At 35.0% G+C, this 18,012-nt stretch overlaps 1 protein-coding gene across 3 annotated transcripts in view; it reads right to left on the bottom strand.

The window, feature by feature from the left end:
* Positions 1–18,012, bottom strand: part of sprt (PDZ domain-containing protein sprite) — a 214,592-nt gene that overhangs the window by 3,216 nt on the left and 193,364 nt on the right. For all 3 annotated transcript variants that reach the window (XM_074170289.1, XM_074170291.1, XM_074170290.1), the window contains 2 exons: positions 8,685–8,837; positions 505–784 (listed from right to left, as the gene is read on the bottom strand). In XM_074170289.1, the coding sequence (XP_074026390.1) occupies positions 505–784; positions 8,685–8,837 (433 nt within the window). The remainder of the gene's footprint in view (positions 1–504; positions 785–8,684; positions 8,838–18,012) is intronic.

Here is an 18,012-nt window from a genome sequence, read left to right as displayed (position 1 = left end):
GTAAATACCTACCTTTTAATAAAACCCTCTTAAACCAAGTATCAAAAATATGTAACGTCAATGAAGAATTATCTTCATTATTGACAGAGTTATTGTGACAATGAATTTTTAACCTACCAATTCAAATATATAATTATATGTTAATGGTTATGTTTATTTTGTGTTACTGTGTAGATCTAATAGAATCAATATTCCATCAAGTCATTGAGCGTAGGCAAAAATTTTACTACATGAATATTGAGGTGAACAAATGTCATTACATTTATGAACAGTAGTTTGTCATACATATACGGTAGTTTATTCCACAAATTCATAAACAAATTTCAAAAGTCAGGAGGACATTTGAAATATGATAATATTCCAAAAAGAATTATGTGGGATGTTCAATTACATGCATTTTCCAAAGTTAAAAAACAATATTAGATTAATCAATCTGGAATACTAACAATCTTTTTTGTAGACATTTCATTATTATCTTCAATATTATTAGTGTGCGATAGTTACCTGTTCTTCGAGATAGGATATTCTGTGAGTCAATCTAATGTTATCTGATCGGAGTTCCTCCTTTACTCGCTGAGATTCTTCATCCCTCTCTTTGATAATTTTCACTTTCGCCAGAAGCGCGTTCATGTCTTCCGAAGTTTCATTAAAAATTGCAGAAGCTTCGTTTAAAGGAATTTTTCTTGAAACTACAATTTGCGCAGGATCTGGAGCAGCCGCTAGAAGTCTGTTGAGGTCATCGCGAGTTTTGTTCAAGACTATTTTTCCGTTTATTTCAATCAACCTGAAAACAATTTCGTTTTATTTATTAATCTCTAGCGATTCAAATCTACCGTTCAAAGAGCGCTTTAAGGATTTTCCTGTAGAACTTGTATTTTGTCCTTAAAAAAATAATACAAAATATGAAAAAAACTAATTAATACAGTTTTGTATGATTTTCACTAAAAAAGGTTTTACAAAAACCGCAACACTTGTTTCGCTATACAATAGCTTTCTCAAGCATAAACTGAAAGTTACTTCTAAATTATAACCTAACCTATTACCTACTCGTCTGCCTAATGAATGAATCTACCTGAAAATGTCAGGTATGAATTCATCAACTATATCAATACATTTTTCAAAAGTATGCCTGTAAATATACCCATTTTTTACCTGCAAATGAACAGATTCAATGAAGGAGAATTATTCAATTCAGTTTGATCGTTCATAAGATATTGAGAGTTTTCGAATTTGTTTATTTCCATACACCCCAACAGATTAAGTTACAAACCTTTCTTGTGGAAATGGAGGGGCTTGTATTCTTGGTTGAACTCATGTGTCTCTGATATTAAATGAATGACATATGTGGACTTTATTTTTCCATTCTGGAAACTATATTTGTGTTCCTTTATGCAGGCTTTGAACACTTTTCCAGTTTGACCTATATAAAACATCGACCATGATTCACACGATAATTTATACACTCTTGATTTTTCTAAAACTGAACCTAAGTAGGTTGACCCACTACTAAGATTTCAGATTTTTTGCTAGAAAAGGTGTAAATACTGCTTTCAAAACCAACAACAACTCAGGCATGCACATCAAGAATAACAAAGATAAAAGTTTAGTTTCAGAAAAATCAGGAGTGTACAAATTATCGTGTGGGTCATGTCCGATGTTTCATATAGGTCGAACTGGAAGAGTGTTCAAAGCCCGCATAAAGGAACACAAATATAGTTTCCATAATGGAAAAATAAATTCCACATATGCCACTCATTCAATCTCAGAGGGACATGAGTACAACCATGAATACAATCCCCTCCATTTCCAGAAGAAAGGTTTGAAACTTAACCTGTTGAAGAGTATGGAAATGAACAAATTCAAAAACTCTCAATATCTTATGAACGATCAAACTGAATTGAATGATTCGCTATTATTGAATCTTTTCATATGCAGGTAAAAATAGTTAGGTATATTTCCAGGTATTCTTTCGAAAAAGTATTGGTACAGTTGATAAATTCATACCTGACCTTTTCAGGCAGATGAGTAGGTAATAGGTTAGAGTATAAAATGGTTGTAATTCAGAAGTAACTTTCAGTTTATGCTTGAGGAAGCTATTGTATAGCGAAACACGGGTCGTGGTTTTTGTAAAACCCTTCATAGTAAAAATCATACAACAAAATATATGAATTAGTTTTTTAATATGGATTTTCATCAAGTATCGGCTAGTTCTATCCAAATACAAAATATAATTCCGATCAAATAGATTAAAATTAATCGAGATTAGGAATAAAAGTATAAGATTATCAACATTGGATTTAAAATATTGCTACATCTACTTTTCAGTAGAATCACAATTGTGATCATGTTAACTTCTAATCTGAATAAACACTTTATGAAAATCCATGAAAATTTCTGAGAGGGAGTCCGAAACTGGTAATTATACTCATTTGAAAAGACAGGCCCGCGAAGTTTACTCAAAATGACTCTGTTTTTTTATAAAAGTAACAATTTGAGAAGTGTGGTTTGAGTTGCGTATTTTGATATATATCATCGAATAGGCGAAGGCAGTCGAACAATTTTTATTGTGTCTGTGGAAAAGGTCCTATCTTCCTTTAATTTTACTGCTAGACAATAAAGCTTGATTGTGATGTTTGAGTTTAATATCAGGAGTGTGACTCCTTTTCATGGAATGAGCATAATCCAGCAGCTCCATGGTATATTCAGGGACGGAGTTATATTTGAGAAATATTCGACTGGTTTAATTTCAGCTAAACAGGGTGTTTCCCAATTGAGATGAAAAATATTAGAGCATATTCTGGAAGTAACATATGTCCGTAAATGCATTGTTTCCATCCTTCATCCGATTCTGGTGAAACTTGGTAATGTTATTTTCAGATATCATTATGCCTCAGTTAGATACAAATAATTGAGTTCAGTGGGGGCTCGTGATACATTATTGGCCAGAAAACGTTTCTTGTAGCATTCAATTTTTTGTGTAGAGTGAAACATCAGAAAATGAAATATAAACTTTTTGCCCACCTCGTTTCGTTTTTGGCGTTTGGTTTGTGAAACTTCGACTGTTTCAAAAGTCAATCAATTATGTTCACATATTTTACATTTCGGAACTTCTTTGATATTTTTGGGAGAGAAAAGTTTTGGCTTTCTACTTCTCTGTTTTCACACAAAAAATGTGGGAAACTGTCAAAGGAAGAAAAAAAGCAATTGATTTCATGCATAGGGATTACTTTCAGATATAAACTGAAAGAAAAAGCCTTCTCGAAATAACTGCTTTCATAGAAATATTCAGTAATACTAAATGAATAGTAGCATCGGAACTCCTTTCATATGAGCATCGATTTATTGATAAAAAAACGTTATTCTATTGAATTGAACGCTGCACAATATAGTATATGATAGATAACATTTCACTTAAATATTACTGGAGTTTTTTCCAACACCAAATCGTTATTTTTAACACCTTGACACGTGTTTCGATCACCAAGTGATCATCTTCAAAGAGGAAGATCGAAACTGAAAAAGATTAAAAAAGAAGATTTTAATCCTCTTTGAAGATGATCACTTGGTGATCAAAACACGTATCGAGGTGTTAAAAATAACTATTTGGTGTTGAGAAAAAACTCCAGTAATATTCATAACTACACCAAGAAGAAAACTGTAAGTTACAACAGATTTTTTCAATTTTGCAGACGGAGGCAGATTATAACTTCCGAAACGTTGAGCTAAATATGTTTAAACATTTTTGGCTCTTCTTTTTATAGGCTTTGAACTTACGAGGGAAACTGAAAATTTTGCCATTTCTTCGCCTATATAAACTTCTCCATTACCTACATTTTAAATTGTTTTCAGATTGTTTCCAAAAGGTTGCATGATACTATCTGCTATGCATTGAAAAGGCAACAACTGATTGTTTGCCAATTAGCAGGTCACATTTATTCACCCTTCATAAAATTTAATGTTACAAGAAACCTCATTTTCGCCAATAAAGTGCCCTGTGCCGCTACTCAATGTTTTGTATCTAAAGCAAAATAATATGGAATCTATATTGATGATGACCTAAGAGTTTTCTTCATAATTTTGGATACATTCGGGCAATCCATCAATAGTTATACGTAAAAGATTTTTTTGCCTATTTTGGATACATGCTGAACTCAAGCCGTCTTTCAAGAATTTGGCAAAACACCTATAAAACAGGTTAAAGAACCCAGCCTCTAGCACCTTCAATGCCAGAAGCTTTATTAGAACATGGGTTTTGACGGCCGGAGTTAGAATCAGAGATACCAAAATCCGGGCTAGTAGGAGGCGGTATAATGCAATTGCTGAAACCAAACGTTTCGACCGCTACTGCGGCAGACATTTTCAGTGATGCATGTGTTTGCTGCGAGGAACAATGTAGTATCTTGAACTCCTAATAGCGAGTCAGTCGGGCCTCACAGCCCATATGTTGTTCTGTCTGATCAGAAGCTTTGTGTTTTTTAGTATTCGTTTAGTTATATGCCAATACATAATTTTTAGCTTCATAAATTATACAGTGAAAGTACTGAGTAGTGATTTTTATGGAAATAAACTGCGAATGAGAATGCAAATTTTTCAGAAAGTGAATGTGATCGCTGATCGTCTGATTGATGGTAGGTTGATTATTGATGGTTGTAAAGATATTTCATTCACAAGTTATTACAAGAATGAACAAATATTGACGAAGCCGCTATGTTTGTTTTTCTCAATCATTCGCTGACGTCATCCCTCTCTCACACATATATACGCACGTTGATGTTCGTTCCACTTTCACACACGTCAACTATTAATATCAATAACGCCCTCTCGACATGCCACCATGTTTCATTTTTCTTTGTCAATAAATTCAATATCGACATCAGTAGGTATAGTATGAAATGATAAATACATTTCAGCTTATATCCGCTTTGATACTTCCTTAAATTCCTTACTACAAAGATAATCTGCAATTTTCGCGACGGAAATGAACGGCATCATGGGTTTTTGGAAAAATGAGTCTTTAAAAATATTCATTTTTTTCCCTGCGGTTAGAGTGCCCAAAACGTCTATTTTAAAGCGTTATATTTTTTTCGAATTTGCGATTCTTCCTATAATATTTCACATTATGCGCCCGATATATTTTTTATAATCTGCAAAGAAAATCATTTGAAATGAGTACCCACATCGGCCTGTTGCAGTTAATATAACGGAAACGATTATTATTATCGAAGATGCACATAGTGCTCTTCTGACATGTTGCGCCATCTTTGTTTTTATCTTTGTTAAAACTCATTCATGTTCACAAATCATCACACGTTTTCTACCACGCCACCACCCCCACACCTACGACGTCAATCCCATCTTTTTTAAGTTTTATCATCATTATTAATATTAATTAAAGAAGAAAGAAATATAAATAAGGAAATTATGAAACAACAAGAATTAATTGGCGCTCCGGGGCGACTTCATTGATTCCTCGAGTTCAGTTTCATGTAACACAATCACCCAACCAATATTTGTTCCCGCCATCCAGATTCGCTGACCGACGTTACTCATAGATTAGATTGAGTGTTCTACAAAGTTCCGTTCGGAGGTACGAAAGTTTGTAAAATGAAGCACCATAAGAAAAACAATGGAATCTTGAGCCAGAAGCAGCATTATACATTCACTAATTGAATTACACAAAAAAATATTTTCGAAAGAAATACTTCTATATGAATATCGAATTATAAAAAAAATACTTTAATCTATTCAGTTTGTAATTCAACCATTCCTTATGGAATTGAATCAGATATCATTCACAATATAGTAAATGAAAGAGGTAAAATTTCGGTTACACGAAACACTGTCTTCCTCACTAATGGACATCTGATGTTTCGCCGTAAGATACTTGCCTCATCATCCCTTCAGCACCAAATCTTTATAATATTATAAGAAAAAGCACTTTAGGTAACGAATGAGTTTAATCTCCTCATGTCATCGATGACGGTACCAAATGACATTCATTCGCTTATTTATAGAAAAATGTGGAAATCTTCCAAATGAAGGAAGGAAACAACCAATTCAAAAAAAAAATTAACTATAGAAAGATGTATAGGTCAAAGAAAAAACTTTCAGACACAAACTCGGAAGAGAAGCCCTCTCGAAACAGCTACTTTCATATAAATATTGAATTGGAAGACTCCCACATTTTTTTATAAAGAGGGAGAAGTAGAAAGCCAAAACCTTTCTTTCCCAAAAATATTTTCATATCTTGAATTCATAGACTAGAGGAAATATACCATATGAAACTCTAACTTAGTTTTTCATCTCTGCGGCTCTCCGACATTGAGAAGTTCAAAATTACACTGGCAATCCTTCCAACATTTGAATGCGGAGTCGAAATTTTTGAGAAACCAGTTTGTTTTATTAATTTCACAAAAAATGTTGACTGCATAAAAATATTCGTAGATTGCATTTCGTTTCTTACGCTCTGAATAATTTCCTTTATTGCAGTTTTAATTTAAAATACATAAATAACGAACCATCTGTTTCTGCAGTGAAAATGGCAACGTTGTTTTGAATCACATCATCGCATTATTCCCAAACGATTAGCTCAGAATTGTTCACAACATTCAGCTGAATATAGTCATGGCGAGTACCGGATACACGGATGGAAGTCCACGATTGCTACATTTATTATCGTTGTTTTAATTCTTTCCGGCTTTTGTTATACGTTGCTTAGTCAGATTCGGGGTCAAAACTATTCTAACATCGTTTACGTTCATTTGGGACGAGTGGAAGATTTTCAGTTAAATGACACTAGCCTCATAAAACTTTAATCAATCCTAAACTCAAGAAAACAATAATAGATAATAGTGAAGAACGAATCGAAATATGAATCCTGAAGATATGTTTGAATCATGTTTAACTAATTTTGTTATTTCACTTTTTTCTCAAAAATAATACATTGTCTCAGAAATATATTTCAATTATCTTTCCACACATTTGCGAGATTATGCGTATTCTGGTTTTCTTCTAGGAACTATCGTCTATTTGGGGGGAAGGTAAACACACCACGCTGTATCTGTAAGTGTAAACTAGATGTTAAAACAATACATTTTTCGAGTTGAGGCCACATGGCATCAGGCTAGTAAAAATATGACGTCTTCCTAGAACTGAAGAACTGAGCAACTGATGTTTGGAGTACAAACTGAATAGACAAAAATGTTTTTTGTATAAATGAATTTTCATAAAAAAGAAATTATTTCGAAAGATTTGTTCTTTCGCGAATTTCAATGTTTATATGGAAGTAGTTGTTTCGGGAAGGCTTTTTCTTGCAGTTTTTGTCTGAAAGTTATCTCTTTGCAAGATCTACACACTTTTGTAAAGAGTTTATCTGGAAATTAATTGTTATCTTTCTTTCTTTGAAAGGCTCCCATATTTGTTTCTGTATAAAGATGGAGGTAAAAAGCCAGAATTTTTCTTTCCCAAAAATCTTAAAAAAGTATTTTGATAACTGGCTAAAATCAATATATCTCTGCCAGTAATAGCTGTTACGATTTTTCATTAATACAAAAACATTTTGAAATCGTACAATTTTGCCAGGTTTTTGCATCCACTTTACAATAACAGAATATCAGTACGTAGTTGGAGTTACCTACCAAATTTACGTTAGCTCCTAGAATATTAGTTCTTGGATATCCATTCACTGATTAAACTAAACTCGACTTCATTCAAACTTTTGACTTTAATCGAAACTTCGACTTTACTCTCAGGATTTTGAATTCATTGTCACAACTCAAACCTCCAAATTTAAATTTCAGTCTTCAAATGTCGACTTCAATTTCGAAACTACAAATTTGAACTCCAAATTACAACTTCATACACAAAATTTAGACTCTCATCTCGAAATTTAGACTTCATTCAAAATTTGAGTCGAAGTTTCGCCTTTCAACTCTAAATTCGAGATCAAAGTAAACATTTCGACTTAAAACTCGAATTACGGATTTCGATTCATAAACAAATGATTGAAAAGACACCCGTTTCATTGTACTTTCTGGATATGCGCCTATACTTGCAGTGAAAAACTGTATATAAATGATATTCTGTTTGTCCCATCGAAATTTTGACTTCAATTCGAGATTTAAGTCGAAGTTTCGTTTCCCAACTAGAAATTTCGAGATCAAAGTAAACATTTCGGCCGAAACACGAATTACGGATTTCAATTCATGAACAAATGATTGAAAAAACACTAATTTCATTACACTTTCTGGAAATGGGACTATGCTTTTCATGGAAGACTGAATAAAAATATACTGGGTGTCCCATGAAAAACAATTCACTTTGAAGTCGAAATTTCGAGATTAAATTCAAAATTTCGAGTCGAAATCAAAAAAATCAAAAGATTTTCTTTTCTAATAATTGCTTCCCAAGTCTTATTGATTGAAACCTGATGACTTCGAAAGTTTTCAACATTATTATTTTCTGTATATGATTAATGTGATACTAAGAATGTGAACATGATCATGATTTCATGCCAAACTTCAAAGTTAACCGAAATGATTGTTTTGAAAAGAATATTAGTCACTTTTTTAGGCTATTCGTTTAATCGTGCTCATTACTCATGGCTAATCACGAAAGATTGATCAACTGTTATGTGTGAGGTTTTCACGACCTATTTTTTCATGATATTGGGTTATGTCACCTACCTATCACCTTTTCGTAGCTGTGATTCTTCTAAAGCCCATTCTACAAAGAGACCAGATAAAGAATCTTTCGGTCCCGCCCCAAATTTTGGGCACTTTGGGTCGTAGTCTATTTCAATGGCTTGAAGTAACACATAGTCTTCTCCTTCTGCCCAACTGAAACAAACAAAATCATTGAACAATTCCTGAAAATTAAACCAGTATTCACGATCATCGGTAATTTCTGACAGATGTAAATACTCGTAGTTGCATTCCTAAGTCAGTTTCGATTACATGGAAGTCGGCATATTTAATGAAATGGGGTTATGGGAGTAATAATTATTATGAGAAAATAATTATTTAAAAAAAATTGAAATGGGTGGAACTCATAGAACTCAATATTTCAACCTAACCTAACCTAATCTTAGCCTAACCTACTCTAATCTAAAATTCAAACAGACCGGTTCAGTGGCAGAGCGTAGTTACAATGGTCTGTCTGGCTATGCACATGTGCGAGTACTTCTGGCGTCGAGAAATCCGCCACAATGAGTTGGATCTATTCTTAGAGTTCAAAGTTAATTCAAACTGAAGTTTACGTAAATGCCGAGCCTTGATAAAATGTATTTTTTCATTTCCTCGTCCTATTGATTTCCTGTCATCACCCCCTTTCGATTGACATAATACATCCCCTTGTTGGCGTGGTCCCAATAACTTGAGTTCTACCTAAATATTCTGAAATACCTCAATAATGATTTTCTCTTTACTGCACACAATAACAACCTCTTCTACGAAAATGGTCAGTTTTCAGAAAAAGAGAGAAATATCCGATACATAAAAATAGAAATGAACATTTAACTTGGATAGCTACTCATGATATTGACGGAAACGAAATATTTCAGTCCAAGTTTCCAGAGAGGTTTTATTTTTCGATACCTAGGCATCGAGAAAAAGAGAGATGTAGGCAAATCTGCGTGCAAAATAATTGGTAGGTATATACAACTATTATGGCCACACGGGTAGCAAGGGTTTGTCCATTTAGGGGGACTTGGTCCCACTGTTATGGAACCTTGTAATGGACGAGTTACTATGACTTATAAATAAAATACTAAGCTATACTGCTGATGATTTACTCATTCTAGTTCACGGCAAATGTATTAATATCATGTTACAGGCCCTGAATATGTTGACAATATTGGCCGCGAAATAAAAACTCTAAGGCTAACCTGGAACCAACTATTGAGTAGAATAAAATTAAAGCCGGGGTAGCATTGATGCTGACTGAATGTACATATGACTGGTGACTGAAACATGATAACTGCAACCAAACATTAAGTATTTGCATTAATTAATGATGGATGAACCCATGATGATATGTGTATGTTTAGATTGAAAGGGATATATTTTTAAGAGAAATCAGTTTTTGGGAAAGAAATGTTTTGCCTTTCTACTTCTTCATTTTCATACAAGAAACGAGGGAAACTTTCGGAAGAAGAAAGAAATCAATTATTTTCAACTCTTCACAAGGATGTGTGAAGAAGTTGTTTTATACATAACCTCGTTCAGTGCCCAAATATACATCAAATCAGGCAGATGCAAAAACTTGCTTGTAGATAAATAGAGCAATGAGAACCAAACAAGCAGCATTGAAGACAATCACAAATCTACCCCTTTTACGTTTTGTGATAACAGAAAAGGTAAGAAGTTTAGAATATGTAGAAAAACGGACCTTCAACATGTTCACCGACCACATGACATCAAATTACACTTCCGCCACAAACTTCACATGTGAAGTCACAAACAGTTAAGAGTGGATAACGAACGGTCATCTCCAGAGGAGAAATTTGCAATTCAGCTACCAACTCAGTTAATACACACCCATCTCGCAAAGTAATGTGTATTCAAGCTTTCAATACGTAGGGAATTTTTCAGAGACTTCAACGAAATGAGCAAATCGATGTTAATAGTTGGTTCAAGCAGATTTCAGAACCTCTCCACACTACTTTCAACGTTGAAATTACCTCTACATACGTCACACGAAGTAGCCAAGGTGACTTTGAGGAGGTGTTTTGAGTTTGACCTTGAACGACCTACGTAACACGACGATTCAGTCAAGGTCACTTTGAGGTGGTGTTTTGGGTTCAACTTTGAATAAAATTTATTCACCCCCAATATTTTCGACAAGGTGACTTCACTCACCACTTTTGACCTTGAAATAACCTTTACATACGTCACAAAAAGTAGTTAGTATTCAGTTTGACCTTGAACGACTTTGATCTACGTCATACAACGCAAGCAAGGTGACTTTGAGGTAGTGTTTTGGGTTTGACTTTGAATGACCTTCATTCACTTCCAATATTTTCAAAAAGAAGATTTCGACTTCGAATGAACTAGAGCCACTTATGGGGCTTTCTTGAAGTTATAACCTGCACGACACATCGTAGCCAAGGTGACTTTGAGGGTGTGTTTTGTGTCTGACCTTGAATGACCTCCAACAAGATAACTTTGGAGTAGTGGTTTCAGACATCCAGCTTGTGGTAAAGGAGTACCCCCCTCTCCTTCAACCAAGTTCTATAAACGTTCGGAGGATCACCATTTCACATTCACTTTGAATAAACTAACGTACTCGAATATATGAGTGAAGGTTGTGCTGCAAAGTGACAATTACATCAGGAGTATACACAGCAATCCAGGTGAACATATTTTATATTTTCATACCATAATTCCACTATATTCGAAATTATTCATTTGAAATGTAATATCAGAAAGATCAATTCTGCAATAATTCAACAAACTGAGGCTATGGAGCAGAAGCCTTTAATATCTTTGACATTCGATAAAAGTTATGAAATTGGGAAGATGTCCATGCTATCCACGCGATATGGTAAATCCATTCATGTAGTTTTGTTGGACGAGGAAAATAATACTTCTTTCAAATTATGGGTTCCAAAACGTGTCACAAAACATTTCACGAAAGAAATGATTCACGAAGTGAATTCATCCGAAGCCAAATTCATTTTTACATATATGGGTCAGAGTTCTCAAGATTATCCTGGATTATTTTAGATTGAAAATAACTTCAATATCTTTGGAAATATGAAAATATGATATATTAATGTAAAATATGGATTAGCTTCCGCGCTTCAAACATGATCAAATTTCAAGTGAGTGCTTTTTTTGCAATATAATTTCCAAACTAATGAATACATTTTGTGTATTTTCAGAGTACGAACATGTGGATGCAATATTCAGCTGAAGAGTGGCCGGAAGCAGTAAATTTGGATTTTCCAATAAGGAGGTTGGCTTGGGGATTAGCCGACTTGAGTTTTGACGCCTTTCAATCATCAAACTATGATTTGACTGTATGTTATGACGCTGAAGAGGTGCGAAAAGTTTTGGAGCTAAGCGAGAAATATGAGCTGGTGTGGCACTGTGCCATGAATATTCGTATGAAAGCAGAACTTTGGATGAGTTCTGTGAAATAATAATTGAAGCAGACTTGAAACATGCCATGAATATTCGTATGGAAGCAGAACTTTGGATGAGTTCTGTGAAATAATAATTGAAGCAGACTTGAAACATTTTCTTCACAACATATCCATCTACCTACCACAGAATATCATAGAGAAATATCAATTGGAACCACATAATCCCAATTTGTTTCCCAATCCATATTTGTCTATATCTGATTGTTTGGTAAATAAAAGGCAGAAGATAATAATTATTATTGGGCGTTTTATTATTTATCAATATCTAATACTCCTTGGTGAATTACATGTCAATCTTATTACAATCCAGTCTCAACAAAGCCATTCAGGGCATTATAGGATGAACAGCATCGTGAAGGATGAGTGCATATACTTTAGTGTTTGCTGAAAACGTCCCCTTGCGTGTTTCGAATTCTATTTTGATGTCGACAGTAGATGACTTCATAGCATCGAGTTGGTGGGAGCAGTCGATGATGAATAGTACATTGCTGCGGAAGCTACCAATATCCATCATCGGCTCACTCATAGCTTTATCGTAGTAGCTGCGTTGGAAGTTTTCATATCCAGATTTCAACGCTCATATGGGTATACTTCAGAGATGAGAGATAGTCGAATATTCGCATGTATGAATTTCGTCACATCTTTTGATATATTTCCAGATTGATCGGTGCTTTGAAAGCCGATGATGATGTATCGATATCTTTCGAAGCTGTTGGTTGTCCTCACGCCCCATATATCTGAGGATGTATCACGAAGTGTGGGTAATTCATAGATGTCCCTTATACAATAAGCCACCTTTACTTTTGCATTATCCGCATTTTTATTGATGCGGTTCGATAGCTTCAGTTTCTGACGATCTTACAGCAAAGTGTGTCTGATTCTCCATTCTGTTTTGTTAATTTCTAAATCTGCATCTACTTCCCCAATGAAGGAATTTATGAATGAGCGTACAATAACCAAAATGAGCTCTTGCTTAACATTCAATACTCTTCTGTTGTAATCTTCAGCAAAACTCATGATATACTTCAAGGGTAATTAACCACTGAATACATTGCTGACGGAATCCAATATATCTTGTTTATTTACATCGAGACCCCATTCTATCGGTATCAGCGAATTCGCATGTGTTTGTCCAAATGATATCACCGTTTTCATTGTTGTAGTTATGCCGGGTTTTCGAACAACGACCACTTGCTCTCCACCCATTTCATAGCGGATTTCGTCGAAGAGGAAGGCGAGGGCGTTATTGGATAGGTAGCACTGCTTCGTGGCATCAGATGGTATGAACGATATGAATGTGACTGTCTGCAATATCGAGTATATGGTCTTGAAAATTGATTAGGATTCGGATTTCATCTGAATTTTTGTAATATGGTGATCTATACGGTTTATACGTATGCTCATGAAGGCTGATGAGAGAATGATCGAACATGGGCTCCTCGAATACATACCTCCAGTTTATCACTTGTAGTGATGGTCGCCATGTTATTACTATTTTTTATAACACACCTTCAAGACAATGGATTTGGGAAAGTTTAGACTACTAGCGCTTAGCCTATATCTTGACCGTTTGATATGCATACGTGGAATGAATCGACTTTTAGATTTTGTCTTCTTCAAATGCACATATCATAGCACATAAATGCATTACGCTGATTCAACTGATGCCGCTGCTGCAATCGCTGGCTCTTGAAGCACAATCCCATTTTTTAGAAACAATTATCGTGGCATTTATAGCTTTATCAACGATTATTATCTGCTCAGCGTTAGGAAATGATAAATAATGAGTTGAAATTTAGTCAACTTCATCGTTTTTGCTCAATGCTTATCGAGGGTTGTTTATTCAAATCCAATTGCATCGATTTGATATCCTTTTCCATACGTTCACACTTTTTTACAATTTCCACTAATTTCAGCTCAAGCGTAATGAGATCTTCCTTGACTAATGCGGAATATTTTTCTGCTCCATCTGATCTCAAATTAATCTTATAAATATCAAAATATAATTCTCCTTTGATATTTGAGATGTAAAAATCAACATATTCCGATAGGTGGTGAGTTAGCTTCTTTAGAATAGGCGATAACATTATTTTTCACATCCACATTGAATATGGAGTTGTAGGAATAGAAACCGTGTAAGCCCAGACCATAATAAGCGCCACTATCCAATTCGTTGGGTGCTCAACTCGCTAGAGTGTCCCGACAATGAAAACGTGCGTGACATGACTGAAGTCTTTTTATTGCTGACGACAGAAATTGTAGTGGAGTGATAGTATGAGGATATCATTTGCCTCATACAGGATCTTCAAAAAATGCAGATACTTTGATCTCATGAAAAAATGAGTGGGACTCAATTTTTTCAAATGGAACACCCTGTATATTTCAACATTTTTGAGCTCTACATCCAATTTTAGAATAACTTTGTTCAGACAATACTATTTCTATCTTGAACCGTTTTCGAGATGAACTGTTTCAAACGGAAACTGACGTGGTTTTTTTGCTCGTTTTTTTTTAATTCATCACTTATTTTGGATATTCAACATTTTTTTTATACTTAGTAATATTTCTTTTTGATCCAGTTTTTTAACTGTCTCAGATCAGTCAATTCGAAATTGGTATGTACCTACCTTAGAAAAAGTTAAAATTTGTATACATCGAGGTATTGGTCTCTAACGTACAACAGTACACATATTTTTTAATAGTGTGCTTTGGAAAAATAAATAAACCAATTATTTAACGTCAGACTTTCGTTGGTGGTTTTGACTGATTGTGATAACTATCAATTATAATAGAATAATGTCAAAATTATGTTACAGTAATGAAGATTTCTTGAATTTATTAATAATTTATGGTGAGTGCAATCGAATTGCAAGTAGAACATGCCGAGTATTTCATGAAAGATATCCACAACTTCCGAAGCCGAATAATAATGTGGTGAATCGACTACTAAAAAACTGTAGGTTGAATGGAACCTTCCGTCCAAAAATCATTCGTAAGAAGACTAAAGTGGGTGATGATGACAATGGTATAACAGTTTTGGGATACTTTCATGCATTTCCAAATGCTTCTCTGCACGAGGCTGAAAGGGAGATAGGTATACCCTACGTGACAATTTGTCGAATTCTTAATAAGCATAAATGACATCCCTATAAGTTCTACTGTGTCCAACATTTGAAAGAGACTGATTTACCTTGTAGAGTGGAATTCTTTAAATGGTTACTTGACAATATCATATGGACAGATTAGGCCAAGTTCACAAAAAATGGAGTTTTCAATAGACAAAACAGTCATTATTGGGCGCCAGAAAATCCCCATGTCGTCCGCCAAAGGGGTTTTCAAGAAAGATGGCAATTCAATGTATTTTGTGCCATAAAGAATGAGTCAATTTTTTATATCGAGTTTTATGATGATGATTTGAATGCATCAAAATATGAAGATTTACTGAGGAATGGAATTCAAATGATTTTGAATAATAGACCAGGAAGAGAAGGTGTATGGTACCAAATGGATGGTGCTCCACCCCATAATTCTCATTCAGTCAGCGAATCTTTAACCGAAATCTTCGAAGACAGATGGATTGGTAATAATGGACCTTTTCGTCTGCTTTCTAGAACACCAGATGGCAATCCATTAGATTATTTCGTGTAGGGTTTCGTTAAAAATATGATTTACTCTACACCAAAAACAACAATGGAAGATATGAAATCGAGAGTTACAACTGCTTTCAATAGTTTGACTCCAGACTTGATCAGAAGAGCTACACATGACAATCTTTTGAAGAGATTACATGTTTGTTTAAGTAGAGGTGGAGATGTGTTTGAACATATTATGAAATACACTGACGATAAAATTAACTCATTCATTTATGGGTTTATTATTTTCAATTCGTGTTTCAGCGTTAATAAAACTATTGTTTGAAGAGAAGTTTCATTCGATGGTTGAGTAGTATTTTAATAATTATCTTTTCATTGTATTATCTGTGACTAATTGAGAAACATCAAACGAAATCTGTTTAACAAAAATGAGTGATGAACAAGAACACCATGTCAATTTCCGTTTGGAACAGTTTATCTCGAAAACGGTTCAAAATAGAAATAGTATTATCTGAACAAAGTTAATCTAAAATTAGATGTAGAGCTCAAAAATGTTGAAATATGCAGTGTGTTCCATTTGAAAAAATTGAGTTCCACTCATTTTTTCATGGGATCAAAGTATCTGCATCGTTTTAGTGCAAGAGAGTTCAAGATTATCAGCATTTATAAAAGTGCATGTTTGGTAAAGGAAATATCGAAATTAATTTATATCTTATAAACGGTAATAGATAGGTATGGGGAAATAGTCTATGAATTTTTTGACAAAGTGATAATGAATCATAATATGATATTATATACGGGGTGTTTCATTTGAAAAATCAAAGAAGCCGCTACTTTATAGTAGAAGCGACAACGCCGCTTCGTCTAAAATATTTTAGGCGTGTAGATCATATTGACTTATGCATACTGTTTTAATTAACGCTCATCATGAAAAGCCCTGTATAGTCTCCAACTGTCATACAATGCGCATACTGATCAGAAGCACCAATTTTCCATCAATAACTTCGATGAAAAAGTGGGTGGTGGATCGGAAAGCAGTGTCAAACAGCGTCATGGATCCTTACTGCCACTATCCATTCGCGTTCTGAGTATCGAAACTTCCAATTGCGGCAAGAAAAATTTTATAATTTCTCTGCTGTCTCACCCTCTAGGATTACGATTTGCAAATGTTTATCTTTTTTCGAAGTTACTCAACCCAAGTATGAGTATTTACGTGAAGTATTAGCTGAAACTGAAGGGTTGAGATTTTACACTTTCGCCAATAATGCAGCTGAAATAGTAGAGCCGTTAGATGCCAAAACCGATTGAATATTCATTTTCGATGATGTCAGGATGTTATACGATCATATTTCAGTATGAGTCATCATAAAAATGTGGATTGCTTCTATCTCGCCCAAACCTATTCACGAGTCGGAACAATTGATTCAAGATAATGCAAATTTTATTGTGCTGTTCGAACAAGATGATATCAATCTCAATCATATTATTTCTGATCACGTGTCACCAGATGTGACATACAAGTAATTGATAAGGATTGAGAAGTGCTAGATGGACGTTATCGAAAAGGATTTGATCTCAGAAGTTGAGAAACTTGTGCGAACTAAGGACAGGTCATACAGGTCAGCATCCGAATCAGTATCCGCGTTGGGATCCGGGAACTCGTAGTCAGACGTCCGCCTCATCGGTGCCGGTAACGTGCAGCACCTGCAGTCTCGTATCAGGCCATCCTCCGGGCTGCTCGTAGTGATGAGGCTCTGTGGTGGAATGTACCTCATCTTCTCTGACGGTACAGTTGTCAGGTGACCTTCTGAGCTCCAAAAATGAGTGGGGCTCGGTGGTGGAATCTGCTTGCTGGTGAGTTACTTCCATGTTGAAGATAGCTTAACCACTGAATGTTTCATCGGATATTCCCTACTTTTATACTTTTGAGAGGCTCTTCTTAGCCGGTTCGGGAGCAGCAAACTCATCATCACTACCGCTCGCGGCCGCTCTCTTGTTGACATTCCTCGACCCCTTCTTCTCACCTTTGGTGGTGCTCTTCGTTTCAGAAGAAGGGGTGGTCGAAGCAACATCCTCCTTCCAGCTGCATCTGGGTCTTGGAGCCGTCACCAATACAGCTTCTTCAGGAAGTGGGCTGACTAGAGGTCCAACTTTGAATTCCGTTGGGGAGTCCACTATATGCTCCGGTAGCTCTGATCGCTGCACCACTATGTTCTACAGGATGTTAACCGTCAATTGAAGATGTACTGCACACTTGAAATTCACAAAATAATC

The sequence above is a fragment of the Leptinotarsa decemlineata genome, unplaced genomic scaffold, assembly GCF_025532065.1.
Source record: "Leptinotarsa decemlineata unplaced genomic scaffold, Ldec_3_MD MMD2_P_RNA_scaffold_7, whole genome shotgun sequence".
Taxonomy (NCBI): domain Eukaryota; kingdom Metazoa; phylum Arthropoda; class Insecta; order Coleoptera; family Chrysomelidae; genus Leptinotarsa; species Leptinotarsa decemlineata.
This window is presented reverse-complemented; position numbering and strand designations above follow the sequence as displayed.